At 49.1% G+C, this 15,835-nt stretch overlaps 1 protein-coding gene across 1 annotated transcript in view; it reads left to right on the forward strand.

Annotated features, from left to right (window-relative positions):
* The window catches only part of KCNK10 (potassium two pore domain channel subfamily K member 10), a 145,996-nt gene that overhangs the window by 105,353 nt on the left and 24,808 nt on the right, over positions 1-15,835 (forward strand). Inside the window, exon 4 of the mRNA XM_075531621.1 lies at positions 856-1,016. Within this exon, the coding sequence (XP_075387736.1) occupies positions 856-1,016 (161 nt within the window). The remainder of the gene's footprint in view (positions 1-855; positions 1,017-15,835) is intronic.

Consider the following 15,835-nt stretch of genomic DNA (forward strand, 5'->3'; position numbering starts at 1 on the left):
AGTGAGGACTCAATTGAAAAGCTCTCAGGAATGCAGATGTTGATATTTTCAAAGCACCAACAAAGTTTGAATTACATATGAATCAGCTTGACTCTAAAAGGGATTCTCTTGCATTTAAACATCCAATCCCTCAACAAACATTTATTTAGCATCTGATTACCCTCATCCTGGGTGCAGGAAGAGTGGGAGGAGAGACAGGACTCAATAGATGGCATGACCTTCCTGCTCAGGATCAGAGAGCCGTGCAGAGCTGAATGTTGCTGTCAGTGAGGAAAAGAAGCACAGTCCCCCCCCCCCACTCACTTCCTGTTCCCTGGACTATGATTTATGGGTCTTGGAGGAATTTATACGAAATCACACATTCTTCTCAAAAGAGTACCCACGACCCTAGGGAGGTAAATGTTGATGAGAGGCACAACTTGGTCCAGGTAGAGGGCTGCCGATTGGATGAGATGACAAAGGAGAAGCCCTCTGAGATCTAAAGAGGGGGGCGTGAACTCGTCCCTAAACCAGACATGTTTAGTCAAGTCGCCGTTTGTTCCTTATGAAAAGGATGGTCCATTTTTCATTAGGGATGCGATACCGGGTGACCACAAAAGCCTGCCATGCAGTCTAACTAAACCTAACAAGGCCCAGGCTCTCCTTGCGACTATTTACAAGGAGAGAAACCCAGGATGCAAAGAAAGGGTGTGGTTCTGAAGGTCACAGGACCTTTGACACGAAGCCTTAGTCCTTAAGAATCATGAAATGGGGATTATGTAGCACTTTTCAGAGAAGTCTGTGGATTCTTGGGTTCAGTATTCTAATTTCTCTGCCACCTCACCATTCTTCTCTCGTTTTAAAATCTCTCACCAGGGTATGGGAATATTGCTCCAAGCACGGAAGGAGGCAAAATCTTTTGTATTTTGTATGCCATCTTTGGAATTCCGCTCTTTGGTTTCTTATTGGCTGGAATTGGAGACCAACTTGGAACCATCTTTGGGAAAAGCATTGCGAGAGTGGAGAAAGTCTTTCGGGTGAGTACTGCATTTGTTGAAACCCAAACATTGCGATCCAATTAGCTTCATCCTGATGGGACCCAAAAGGAATGATCAGAGGGGTTGTGCCAGGTGTCCTTCCGATGAAAGAGTTCATATCATGATGGCGTTTTCTGATTTGGCCAATGGAAGTCATAGGTATGGTGCCTAAACTTCCTTCGCTTGAGTAATTTTCTACTTTGGGGTGGCATTTCTGGAGTCACCGCACAAGAGGGTGGGGTATGGATTTTCCAACACACTTTCTGAAGTGGTGAGCCCTCCCAAGTTTCTCCTTGAAGACGGGCTCCTTAATGCATCTGCAATAAAGGAAAGAACTCTAAATCTATCCATTCTGCCATTGCATTCCCTATCCCATTGTATTTCCAAGCACAGTATCCTCAGCCTAAACCTGACTTATAAGAACTCCTATAGAACCTGTCTTCTTACCGTCCGTGCTGTGCATCGTCTCCTCAGGACCCCATCCACTCCCTCTCCCGCTGTGAATGCTCACTCAGTTATCACATACTAACATCATAGATGAATATGCTAATTTATGCCCAGGTGTGGATGATTGCTATTGGCTAAGTGGCTGTTCCTTCTCAGAAATACCTTGAAATAACACACCTGCCTCTCTGCTCTCATTGATTTACTGGCATCAGTGCAAGCATGTAGTATAGATGAGCTGACTGGGGTTTCCAGGACATTTTAAGTGACCCCATTCATATGATTGAACAGAACACTTGTTTTTTAATCCAGTATAAATTTGTGGGTTTTTAAAAACATTCCTTTTTCTCCCTGTTGACCCGGCTCCTTCTTCAGGGGGTTCCTTTTCAAGAGACTTCCGATTTGGAAATGACCTTTGAAACTCTGTTCTTGAATCTGGCCGGGATGGGCAAAGATAGAACGGAGTGACAAGCTCTCAAGCTGCCCCCTTCCTCCAGGGAGACAACAATCTTCAACTTTGAGTCCGGCTCTGGCTCTCTCCTAAATCACGGTGTGGCTCTATCTTCAAGGACGAGGACACAACACAACACAACCCAACCAAACAGGAACAAAAAGCAACACAAAGCAAACCAAGCCGGTTGCCATCCCGTTGCTCCTGACTCATGATGGTGACTCATGATGGCCCTAGGGGGTTTGCTGAGTCACGCTTTTAACAGAAGCCGGTCACTAGACCTTTCTCCCATGGGGGTGCTGGGTGGGTTCCAACCATCACATCCAACCAAGCCTCCTGCTGCCAATGAGTGGATTCCGACTCAGAGCAACCCTATAGGACAGGGTGGAACTGTTCCTTAGGGTTTCCAAGACTGGAGTTCTGTACAGAGCCAGCCAGCCTCATCCGTCTCCCACATAGCAGCAGGTGGGTTTAAACCGCCACCCTTGTGGTTAGCAGTCCAATGCCTAACCCACGGTGCCACCTGGGTTCCCGAGCCTGCAGCTCCTTGTGGGAACAGAAGGCCTCCTTTTTTTCCTCTCACTAACCACCAGGAGGTCCCTAACTGAAGCTTTTCAGAGGCTTTGTGTGAGTGAGAGGAATTGGGTGCTGCAGCCCGTGGGGAGCCACCACCTAAGAATTCGGTGACCCTGGGTAAGGAAGCTGCCTCAGTGTACTCATTCTGAAAAAAAAAAAAGCGTTACAATTTGAATCTACTCTATACGTTTCTGTTGACAAACAGATGAACTAATGTAGGACAAGGGCGTGGCCCAGGGTCAGACACACAGGATGCAGGGGCTGCTGGGTGTCCGTCTCTCACGGTTCATCCCACTGGCTCGCTGGCATGCCTGCGTTTCCGGAGGATCCTCCAGCCCTCCCCACGGGTGCGGGTGCGGGTGGTCAGCCAGTCTCATCAGAGCCAGCACCTGGGCTCCTCTGTGGTCACCATGGAAACCGCCAGGGCTCAGCACCCTGCTTCTCGGGCGTCTCAGATCTCCAGGAACCAGACACAGCAGTCCTGCCTCCCGGAGCTGTTGTGAACTTCTCCTGGAGTCTGTCCCCTGCGCCCCACCGAGGTGGAGAAAGACGCCTGCAGCGGGAGCAGCACTCGAGCAGAGAATTCGAACCGAGAAACGATGGTTCGGGAATTGCTGCTGCTTGTGTAACTTCTCTAGATCCGTGTCCTTAGTTTTCGAAAGCAAGGCGTGAACGGAATGCTTTGGAAGGCCCCTGGAGGGTTAAGTTCTCTTTGTTCTTCACTGTATTCGAAACGATTGAAGAGATTGCCACCGGGTTGACTCTGCGGCTGTCAAATATGGGGCCCAGACTCCCCCCTAGGGTTTGGACGACCAGGAGAGATTGCTGCTGCCCCCGGCCTCCTCCCCCACCTGCTCCCGGGACCTGCCACTGAGCCGGATCGCTCAGTCTCATGATCTCACGTTTTATTTTATGCTGAATGTTTCACTCCATCCCCGGTAGTGCCGGCAAAGCATGGTGTCTTTCCAGAAGGCGAGGCAGCCTTAGATGATTGAATTGGCAGACCACCGTGCGTTCCATTGCAGACGGCTGGAGGGTGCTTATTGGGTGAGGTGACTAAGTTCTAGTGGCAACATCACTACACTTCCTGAATGTGCCAGCACCGGTCCCTGGCAGGTGGCTTGCTGCATGAGAAACGTTTGGGTCGAATGATCGCTGTTCTTTGTCCTTGTACCTCTAAGGATCTGTTACTCCTTGGCGAGAGATCATTGGAGAGCTGGGTATCAATTGCATAGGCCAGCACAAGCAGAGGTTGTGACATTTTCATGGGGGAAGGTGCATCTTCTCTCTGCCACCTGCTCAGGAGTTGTTGTTAGCCTACTAGCCTCATCTGTTCCGCTATCTCACGGCCCTGGGAAGGGACTCAATTTCTAGGGCTCGGTGGTGGTTTTGTGGTTGAATTCTCACCTTCCTGAAGGAGACCCGAGTTCGAGTCCTAGCCAGTGCTCTTCAAGTGCAGTGTTCACCAGACTGTCTGTGGATGGCAGTGTGTGTTCTATGATGTCGAAGAGGTCGAACTGCAGATTGAAACAAGTTAGGAAGAAAGGGCTGGTGATCTACTGCTTCAACATTGGCCAATAACAACCCGGTTTTCGATATATGAAACCCAAGATTGATGAACCTCTAGGGACAGCAAGTAAAATCAAGGTTTGGGGGGAGGGAGGTTCAGTGGTGGAGGTGGTGTGGAGGGGAGATGATGTCAAGGAGTCCATGTCGAAAAAGAATGCTCAGAAGCAGATGGTGGTAGCAGTCGTACAATCCTGCTCGACGTGATTGAATTATGGAATGACATGATGTAGATATAAATAACCCCAGCCCCCACCCCATGGATCACAAGATATATGGGTTTCATATATTGAAAAATGGGTTTTTATTGGTTCCTTTTGTTATTAGCAGCTATTGAGCTCATGGAACATATAAAACCAGCCATGCAGAACCAGTCACCTGAGGTGACCCTTGGTCATGTCCTTCTACCGAACACATTCCAGGTCCAGAACCTCATTTTAAGAGTTGGGGAGGGAAGAGAGGTGCTGTATCACCTACAATTTACCCTGGATTATGGGCTACAGCACAAACATTATTAATTTAGTAATTTTTTTTTCTGAAAAGAGGTGGGGTGGCGATAGGCTAAATAAATTTGGGAACCTATGCAAAGACTAGAAACCTTTTCAATGATTTAAAAGCTGCACGTGTGCAGCCGGTGAAGGTGATTGTGATGGAGAATTTACTGGAGTTGGGTTAGGTTTGATTGTTTTCAAAGTGAGAGCAACTTTACATAACATTGAAAGGTCAGGAGAGCCGTCAGTCAGTAGCCTGACATTCATGATGGGTGGGTGGGGTGGTGGTGATGGTGGTATACGGACCGGACCGTACACACCTCATGTGGCCAGGACTCCTCAGGTGAGCCATCTTAAGTTTGGTGCATCAGTCCCACAATGCCAACTCACTGGCTGCAGACCCCACACCACATTTAAAACTAGCCGAAAGGCTTTCCTTTTCATAGGGGCGGGAAGCACGCACACTGTCCTCTGCTGGTTTCTCCTTGTGCCTCCTTGACCAGTCTGGCTTACCGGACAGTCGCCCTCCTGCAAGGGAGGTGAGGGACGCATTTGACAAAGGAGGGAGAGCTGGCTACGGCTGATTTAACCTCGTGCTTCTCAGAGGGTGCTCCCTGCACCAGAGGCACCTACTGCCCCACCCCCCCAAAACTGGGACCTTTTACTGGAAATATTAATTCTCCGGCTCTGGGGTTGAGGTTTAGCAGTATGTGTCTCCCCAGTGTTTTAGGTGAATCTGATGCCCACTACAGTGTGAGAACCCCCTAGATTAGAGAAAAGGAGTAAAACTACTAACTGCAAGGTCGGCAGTTCGAACCCACCACCATCTCTTTCCACGGTAGAAAGAGGAGACTGTCTACTCCAGTCATGATTCACAGTCTCAGAATGCTCTCCACAGCGCAGCGCGACTGTGTCCTGTCGTCTGTGTGATGGGCAGGAATGAGGAGGTGCCAGTGGGTTTGGGGCTGGAGCTTAGAGAAAGAATGGCTCATTGCCTGGAGGGTGGGGTGGGGGTGCACACTGCTGGGGTGAACATTAGAATTCTGCGAGCAGACGAGAATCGTAGTTGTCCGCCATAGGCCTGGGTGGACAGGCTGTTTTCACTCCCTCTTGTCCAGGACCCAGGTGGTCTTTGGGATCCCTGAGTCAGTCAATGAACTTATGGTAACAGACAGCCCGAGCTTATTTCCTGTCCTGCTAGGTGCAGGCCACCCTGCAGGCATTAGGACTTGCTACATCGTGGAAGAGGGCTGGGAGATTGCATACTGATCCTTCAGAGCCTTGACCTCCATTCCAGCGGAATGATGGGCCAGCTGTTGAGGGAGCCGTGGACTGCCTGGTTGGCACCGAGGAAGGGGACACCAAGGACAATATGCTGAATGAGAGTCACATATACCCCCGGGTAACAGTCAGCTGCTGACAAAGAGGTTAGGGCCCACTTGGAGGCCCGGTGAACTCCTGTCTTCATTGAAAGCCTTAGGAGCACAGCTCCACACTGCTCAGGCGGGGCCGCCTTGAGTGGGAATTGATGGGGCAGCGGTTGCTGTCTAACTTATCCTATGTATATGTCCCCTGTGTATATGTGTATGTATGTATATGTCCCCTGCACCTCACTTCCTGGCAACTGGCATCCTTGAACTTGGGTTCACATCACTGGACGGGGGGGGGGGGGGGGTGGACATCATGCCTTAGGAAGACCCATGCATTTCACATTTGAGAACACGGGAGGCCATGATGTGTGACGTGACAGCCCAGGACTCCTCAGTGAGTTGGTGGCAGGACTTGGACTAGATTTTGTCATCTCATCACCTCTTCTGGTTAACTAGAAAATACTTGCTAGCAGATATTTTTTTAGGGGCTCATACAACTCTTAACACAATCCATACATATGTCAATTGTGTAAAGTACATTTGTACATTCATTGCCATCATCATTCTCAAAACATTTGCTCTCCACCTAAGCCCCTGGCATCAGCTCCTCATTTTTCCCCTCCCTCCCTGCTCCCCTTTTCCTCATGAACCCCTGATAATTTATAAATTATTATTTTGTCATGCCTTGCAGTGTGCGATGTCTCCCTTCACCCACTTTTCTGTTCATCCCCCTGGGAGGAAGTTATATGTAGATCCTTGTAATCGGTTCCCCCTTTCAGTCCCACCCTCCCTCCACCCTCCCAGTATTGCCACTCTCAGCACTGGTCCTGAAGGAATCATCCACCCTGGATTCCCTGTGTTTCCAGTTCCTATCTGCACCAGTGTACATCCTCTGGTCTGCTAGCTGATACATTAATCTACCCTGTGGAAGCAAAGTGGAGTTGTGTGTGTGTGAGAGAGCATTCCATGCTAATTTATGGAAATGATTTATAAATATTTATGTCACATGAAAGAAAAATAATTTGTCCCAGGTCTCCCAGGGGGAAATGGGGGCTGTTAGCAAGGAAGGGTAATTATTTGGGATTAAGCAGGCTCCAGAGCCTCTCCCTCCCCTACTGGGGGCTGGCTCTTGGGCAGGACCAGGCTGACTGTCACTAACAGGGCCCTGGAGGAGACCTGGTCATCTTTTGGACCGGATCCCACTTACTGGCTCTGAGCTGGCCCCTGGCCTTTGGGAAGCGCTGCCCCTTTTTATCTGGTTGAGCAAAAGGCTTTCTGCTGCTTCCTCTGGAGTCACGTGCTGGATGCTCCTTTGGTCTTGCCCAGCCAGGCTGAGGCAGAAGCATTCACTTACGTTGGGACCCAAGGAGGCTGGGGGTAGCTGACAAGTAATCCCACATTCTCCTCCAGCCATCGGGGTCACCATGACTTGAGAATGATAGGACCTGCCAAGTGCTTACAATGGGGTGATGGCAGCCCCAATCTGCTAATGATGCTCACTTAGGGGGCTAATCAGTCACTTGGATGGCAGGAAGGGGGAGTTGGAGGGAGCCTAGCGACTCAAAGAAGCCCCTGCCACATGCCTGGCATGAGTTAAAGGAAGACTTCGAAGGGCATGCTGGGCAGAAGGCTTCTGTTTCTCATAGAGTGTCCTAGAGCTGACACCCAGCAGCCAGGGGGTTAACTTTAAATACTTAACTATTTCAAGGAGAAGGGAACAATTCCAAGCTCTGAGGACTGAAAGTTGCTTCCAATTCTTGGGTTGAATTTCAGCTTCCACTTGCTACTAGTGGTGAACATGGACACGGGGTTTCAGCGAGCACAGTATTCACGTAGGCGGTGGAGTTGGACTGAATATCGAGTCTGAATCGTGGCCGCCTTCCTGTAGAATAGAACAGAACAGAAAAGCTGTAATGTGAAGTTCAGTTTACAGCTTCATGAGCATGTGTGTATGTACCTCTGTAACATAACAGCGATCAAATGTCCATTTCCTTACCTATCACTTCTGTTTTACCACAAACTTTTCGAGGCGCTCTCATGTATAGGCTGTTGATGTGGTTGGTTGCTGCTGAGTTGGCTTGGACTCGTGGAGACAACGCCCAGTCGTAGGCCATCCTCACAAGTGCTGGTGTGTCTGAGCCTATCTTTGCGGCTGTCCCGTTAGGCCCATCCCTCTCATTTCCATCGGCTCTCTGTGCTCCACACGTAATGTCCTTTTCTCGTGACTGGCCTTTGCCGTTGACATCCTCACATTGCAGAATCTCGACCAATAACTTGGGCAGGAGGGATAGCTACATGGGTGGTGTGAGGTGTTTATCTGCGCCCGTGAAAAGACTCGGGTTCTAATGCAGACATCTGCTGCTTTTCCCTAAAGGCACTCAGAAAGAGTGGACGGGTAGTAGCTGTCAAAGGCAAAACCGCCCAAACCTATGGCTTTCTCAACCAGGTCTCTTGTAGTTGGCTTAGGCCTCTTGTCTTGCTTAAATGACAGGCCTGGCATGCGAATGTCCTTTGGGCTAAAACAACATAAAGGATACACACAAAACAGACAACCTTGCATCTCTTCATGCCAGTCCCTGATAAGGCGTTTCCCTGGATGGTCTGCCCCTTCTCTTCTCCCTTCCTCTAGTGCAGGGTGTTCAGCTTGGGCACTATTGACGTTCAGTCTGGATGCTTCTTAATTGGGGGGCACTGTTCAGTGCATCTTAGGGTGCCTGTCTACCAGCATTTTGGGCGTCCACCTGCTACATACCTATAGCCCCGCTTGGCCATGTTGGAGAGTGAAAAATATAGTCAGTTATTGAGAAATACCTCCTCAGACAAAAACCCAACTCACGGTTGGGGAGTCGATTGAGACTCATCTAGGATAGAACTGAACTTCCCTGAGGACTGTCTTGATGGGAGCAGCAACCCTCCTCTTTTCCCAGGGAGGAACTGGTGGGTTTGAACCACCAATCTTGTGGTTAGCAGTCTGCCTCCTAACCCACTATGGCACCAGGGCTCCTTGAAATGCTTCCTATGAGGTCTGGCCTGGCCAAGAACCGCTGCTTTAACAGGATGCTCCCTGCGTCTGCTCCCCTGGCCAAATCTTCCACACAGGCTCAGGGTCTGCACCGATGGTCCCAGCCATTCTTCAGAGGCAGCTAGCTCCCTCCCACCTCTCTCCTACACTGAGACTCGATACTCTGGGAATAAGATCATTTCTCACCGCAAAGGGCAAATGCCTGGAGCTCAACCCCAAGGTATATACATATAAAGATGGATCTGTCTGCTGTCCATCTCTAACAGACCTGCCCTCTCTGCATGAACTTCAGCTGACCTGGTGGGGACTAATCTTATACTTTGCTTTTTCTATGGTGTTTCCTGTTGCTATTTTTCCCTTGTTTGTTGGTTTTATTTATTTATTTGTTTTTAAAAATCATTTTATTGGGGGCTCTTACAATTCTTATCACAGTCCATCTATCTATCCATTGTGTCAAGCACATATGTACATTTGTTGCCATCATCATTCTCAAAACATTTGCCTTCTACTTGAGCTCTTAATATTCCCCTCCCTCCCCACTTCCTCTTACCTCATGAACCCTTCATCATTCATAAATTATTATTATTTTGTCATATGTTACACTGTACGATGTCTCCTCCCGCCTTCTTCTCTGCTGTCCATCCCCCAGGGAGGAGGCTATACGTAGATTCTTGTAATCAGTTCCCCCTTTCTACCCCACATTTGGTAGCCAACTAAAAAGGGGGTGGAGCGAGGAAAGGGGAAAAAATAAAAAAATGTGTGGTAGGGGCATAGGGCACTGACCCACTCAAGGGGAGGGTATTGTTTGTGGCTCCACAGGGAAAGAGGAACCAGATATAAAGGCAGTCCCCGATGCATGCAGGCCTGTTGCTTTATGAGATCACCATGGGTGGTTGTAATGCCCTTTAAAAGGCATCACCAGTCTTAAAAGTAGGAAAGCTATCCAAGTCTGGGTCACAGGCCTAACATGTAACCACTTAAAATACAGCCCGTGCAGTGTTTATTTGCTAAACATTTGAAAGGTAGTTTTAGCAGAGACTCTTTCTATTGCTTTCTCTGGCAAACTTGGATCATGGGTCCCCTCTGGGAATCAGTGGGTTACTTGGCGGGGGAGCAGTCTCCTTATCCCAGCGCTCCCTCCCCAGGGGGCATTGGGGGGGGCTCACCCAGTCCACTAGCCCCGCTTTCTTAGTTCTCTGGTGGTGCAGGGCTAGCACCTGGCCCTTCAGAAGAGGGTTCACAAAATGTTCAGGGAGCCCTTGGGACAGGCAAAAATGGCCAGTTGAGAAGAAGATAAGATTGGCCTTTACTTGACCTCAAAGGGTTTTAGCTTTTCCTAAAACTTTTCATGTGACGTCTTCTCAGGGGTTACATGGAAAGCTCAGGGCCTGCTGCAGCTTCTAAAGGCTCCAGGAGAGCCTTGGGCACACTGCTCTCCGACTTAAGCCCTGTTGCTTCTGCAGCTGCCATTCTTTGGTGAAGCTGGCCTTGCCAGGTGACTGCCTCCTCCTTGCCCCTCCTTCCCTCCCCTCTCCGCCACCCCTTCCAGCTGGGCCTGCTTGGCTCCTTGCTTTCTCAGCTCCAGCCTTGCCCAGAGAAGAGCTGTGGAGAGGGAAAGGGGCTCAGGGCCAGGCAGACTTGGGCCTCTAGGTCTTGGTGATCTCAGGTCCTACCCGATCCCACGGCTACTTGCAACTTTTTTTTTTAATTCATTCATCATGATTCACCCCTCAGCTCCTCCTTGCCACTGCTCCTGCCAATTGTCCCCAGGTTAGTGTAATAAGTCATTATCCAGCAACACCTGCGTGTTCTTCCTAATGTGGGGCTTTGGGCGATAAACAAGGGACAGTCCTCTCTCCCAAGGGGATGACAGGCCGCGGGGAGAACAGGCATGAATGGAGACCGATGGCTGTCAGACTGTGCAGGGGGATACCGGGTGAGGACAGGCAAGCTCTGAAGCCGCAGTGGTGCAGTGCACACGCCCTGAGCTCCCTGCATGGTCCAAGCAGTTCGTGGGCCCGGAAGTTAGCAGAAAGGTCAGCCATTGGAGCCCACCCTCAGGAGGGTCTTGAGATCGACTTCTGAAAAATCAGCCATTGTAAACCTTTGGGAGCGCATGTATACCTTGACCTACCAGGGTCACCATGAATCAGGGGCAACTTCATGACAGCGGGTCAAGAAAGCCACACTACTTCCCAGCCTTATGATTGTGGGCTATGCCTCAGTTACCCCGTGCGGGAAATGGCACATAGCACTCTCTGGGTACTTAGCAGACACACGAGAGGACCGTGTGCGTTCTTCACTCTCCGTGCGTGCACACCGTCGGCTATGGGCGCCCGGAGGAAGGACTTGGGAATTCTGACGTGGATATTTGTGGCACACCTAGTTCCCTGCTTGGCTGAGAACCAAGAAGGCGGCGGTTTAAACCCACCTGGCGGTTCTAAGGGAGAAAGAGCAGCATCTTCCTCTGTGAAGACGATGCAACAAAATGACAAAGTCACTGGCATGGAGCCAGGGCTGACTCCTAGTGAGCCCTTGTGGGTTTCCAAGCCTGCAACTGTTGACGGGAGCAGAAAGTCCTGTCTCTCTTATGAAAAGCTGCTGGTGGTTTTGAACTGCCAACCCAGGTGGATTGGAGCCCGACACGTAGCCACTGCACCACCAAAAAAGACCATGTGTGGAGCAATTCTGCTCTGCTCGAGAGGTTGCTGTGAATTAGGGTACCTGACAACCCCTGCCACCACAGCATGCTTGTTATCACCGACGTCTTCAACTATGTGTCCCTTTACATCCTGCGAAGCTTATGGCCTTGAAGGTTAGCACTCAGCCCTTCTTTTTCTGTCTGCCTGGGGTGCTCGCTGGGTTCTAGGCACCCTGAAGTTATTCGGTCAAAACGCAGTGATTGTGAATTGACTGGAGACCTGAGGGCGATGAACATGGTTTCCTTTCCTGCAGGCAACACTCAGAGACAAGCCAAACACAGACGAGAGTGTTGCTACCTGCCTTGTTCTTCCTGGGGGGGGGGGGTGAGGTGGAAGGGGTAGCAGAGAGGGGAGTGACACTCCCCCCAACACCCCCCCACACACACACACCTGAGAGAACACAAGGGGCAGCAGGGTAGGGCTTAGGCTTGGGATAAAACTCTGCCATCAGTCACTGTCGCTGGGAGGAAAGCAAGCCCTGGCCTTTTTGAAAGTCGAGTGAAAAAGGAAGCGTCCAGACGCTCGGCTTCTTGTGCCCTTGCAGTTCCATCTGTGCCAGGCAGGGGATAGGGAACATCCTCAGCAGCCTTGGCTGCACTCCACTGGCCCCAACTGTGCACGCAAAGGTGGCCATGCGATGCCACGCGCCCACCGTGCCCAGTGAGGAAAATCACCAAGGAATAAAAACATGCTTTCAGTTCTGGGACAATTGTTTCTCAGCTTGCTTGTCGATCTTCAACACGGGGGCCAGCTCTCATTTTTTATAAAGCTTCAAAGCATTGCTCGACCCTCCTTCCAAAGATGCCAGGCCCTTCAGATGCCAACCAGAGTGGTGGGAAGCTGGGGACAGCTCCACCCCAGTGGCAGCTCCCATGGGGGTTCTGCATGACTGCCCTGTGCTCTGGTTAGCGCCCAGCTGTGGCCGTCTGTTGACTTCTGTTCCGCCCCTGGGCAGAAATGGATTCACTGGGCTCTCCTCATGCATCTGGTGGAGAGACGAGGGCTTTGTCTTTAGCAGAGACAGCTAAAATCGGTGCCCGAAGCACCTCGTATCTGTGATCAAGACTTGCGCCTCCTCGCTCGCACATCAATCTGTCATTCAGTTTGGACAGTGAGAGTCAGGGATAGACACTGTGTAGACAAGAAAATAAATTTATATATGATTTCCTACTTGAGTTACTTAAAAATGGCTTTTACTAAGCATCGTAACAGAGCTGGCACCAAAGCAAACACAAACGCGAGTGTGGCCATTGGAAACGCCGAGCATGTAAGTACCATATGGTGCTCTTGCCTCGATCTTTGCTCCCTTCTTGGCTTCCATCCCTTCCTTGAAGTCACTCTTTGCTTCTTGCCTTTGCCTCTCTTTTAAAAAATGTCTCATTGCCCCTAGTCCTTTATTTTTTCTTTATCTTAGGTTATTTTCTCTCCTACTTTCTCTCTCTGGGGGCTTGTCCGCCCTTTACCCAGGGAAGAGGAGGACGAGAACCTGCCCAGATGGTCCCAAAAATAATGTGCCACCTGCTTCTGGGGTGAGGCCATACCAAAAGCGTCCAAGAGCTGATGGGATTATTGGGGAAATGGCCATATTTCTTCCATTTCATTTCTTTAACTTTTTATCCTCAGTTATCATATGCTGTTATTTTAAATAAAGGTCCTTGGGTAGCACACGTGGTTTGCACTCAGTTACTTCCCAAAGGCCGACAGTTTGATGCCCTCCAGGGGCACTGTGGAAGGAGACTGGGTGGTCTGCTTCCATAAAAAAAGTCCACTGGCTGACCTTGGTCCTCAGTATGAGTCCCAGTTGACTTGACAGCAATGGGTGCCCCCACCCCCAAGATCTCTAGAAATGGCTCCAATTTGAATGCTCACCTGTGATTAGGAGAGCCCAGCAGAATCTGAGCCAGTCACACTTCGGGCAAAGTTCATAGGCATCCACATTCAGAAGGTTTTCCTGGTTAGTTTTCGTGCCTGGATGAAGATCCTGTCTGAGGTGACATCTCTGCCTCCTTCCACAGGGGAAATCCAAACGGGCTGTGGGTTTCAGCTGAATGTGCGGCAGGCTCTTTGCTCTTCGGGCTGACAGGCGTGGTAGTCATGCTCATCATTCTGGTCTCAGCCAGAACTTCACTTCCCCAGGGACACTGTCCTCACTCCTGAGTGAGGTTGTTAGTCCCTGGGTGGTGCAAACAGTTAACCTTTTCCACGCTGACCCAAAAGGTGGTGGTATTAATGCACCCAGAGGTATCTCAGAAGACTCTCCTGGTGATGTGCTTCTGGAAAATTCACCCTGAAAGCCCCATGGAGCCCAGGGCTGCCCCTACATGTACGGAGTCACTATGAGTTGGAATCAACTGCTTGCTTCCAAAGGAGTCCGCCCCCTGTTGCACGTTGCTGACACCTCGAATGACATGGCTTACACCCTACAAGAGTTAGGTATGCCACAACTGCCTCATCCACCAGCTGATAGCTCTGTGGACACTGGTCCCATCTGCCCATTCACTGATCTATTTCCAGATGCAGGACAACCCTTCACCAGCCCCAATGGATGAATGGACATTGCCAGACATGACTTCATAGTTTGGATGTAGATACTGATGTTGGGACCAAAAGTAGTCTTGTATGTATATAAACCACAATGGAAACAAAGAAGTATAATTATTTTGATGAAGGGAGGCTTCAGTAGAGCAGCTACTGTCTGATAGTACGTACATCTGTATTCGTTTATTTAGGGGCCATGGTGACATAGGGCTTACGTGCTGGACTGCTAACCAGATGGTCGGCCATCGGGATCACCATTCTCTGTAGGGGAAAGATGAGGCTTTCTACTTCCATAAAGAGTCAGAGTCTCAGAAACCCGCAGGGGTGATTCTACCCTGTCCTATAGGTTTTCCACGAATCAGAATTAACTTGATGGCAGTGAATTTGGGTCAGTCTGTCTGTCTATCTATCTATCTGTCTATCCATCCATCCATCTGGGTTTTTGAAAATGGTTATTTAGTATGTGTGCTCCGCATGCACTGGTTTTATTTATTTGCTTATGCTTTTTCAAATGGTTATTTTAGTGTGGGCACCTTGTATGCACATACATACTCACACAACCAGTTGATTCTGAGTCATGACACCCCGCAGGTGTCAGAGTAGGACTGTGAATCATAGGGTTTCAATGGCTGATTTTTCACAAGTTGGTCAGGCCTTTCAATTGAAGTACCTCTGAGTGGATTTGAACTTATAACTTGCCAGTTAGCAGCCAAGTGCATTCAGAAAACCAGGATGCCTTTTACGTGCACAGAGACGTTGTCTCAACAGAAGATACCCATGAGTGTAATTCTACAGCTGTTTCAATACAATGTTTCATACAATTCTGTTTCGATACACTTCTTAAATACAATGTACACTTTACTTTTAGCCAGTGGTTCTCAACTTTGGAATGGCCAACCCTCTATTTTGTAACAACATTTATTTATGACTCCTTCTACCTTGAAATGGATTTCATACATAGCAACAATATACCTAGACATGAAGCTTTGAAATTTACATTATCCTCTTGCTCTACTAAAAGAAGAAATAAGAGCAAGGTACTTTATAATGAAAAAGAATACGTATTTCAGTAACAGGCACTCAGTGTTAATTCCTAGTGACTTTCTGCATAAAAGAATAAAATAATGCCTGGTTTTCTTCCGTCTTCATGGTCATTGGAAATAGTTATGAACATCCCATGATGTAAGTCCTATCCTATTACTAGTCACTTTAATTCACTTAGTTTTTGTTCAACTGTTTGTATCTCTTGACAAGGGGCTTCAGGAAGTTCATGGGAAATTTTCATTATCTTAAAAAAAATCATTTTATTGGGGACTCACAATTCTTATCACAATCCATACATGCATCCATTGTGTCAAGCACATTTGTACATTTGTTGCCATCATCATTCTTAAACATTTGCTTTCTATTTGGGCCCTTGGTATCAGCTCCTCGTTTCCCCCCTCCCTCCCACTCCCTGCTCCCTCATGAACCCTTGATAATTTATAAATTATTTTGTCATATCTTACACTGTCCCACATCTCCCTTCACTCACTTTTCTGTTGTATATCCCCCAGGGAGGAGGTTATATGTAGATCCTTGTAATCGGTTCCCCCTTTCTACCTTCCCTCCCACCTTCCCTCCACCCTCCAGATACTGCCACTCTCACCACTGGTCCTG

Source organism: Tenrec ecaudatus, chromosome 14 (genome assembly GCF_050624435.1).
Source record: "Tenrec ecaudatus isolate mTenEca1 chromosome 14, mTenEca1.hap1, whole genome shotgun sequence".
NCBI classification, from domain to species: domain Eukaryota; kingdom Metazoa; phylum Chordata; class Mammalia; order Afrosoricida; family Tenrecidae; genus Tenrec; species Tenrec ecaudatus.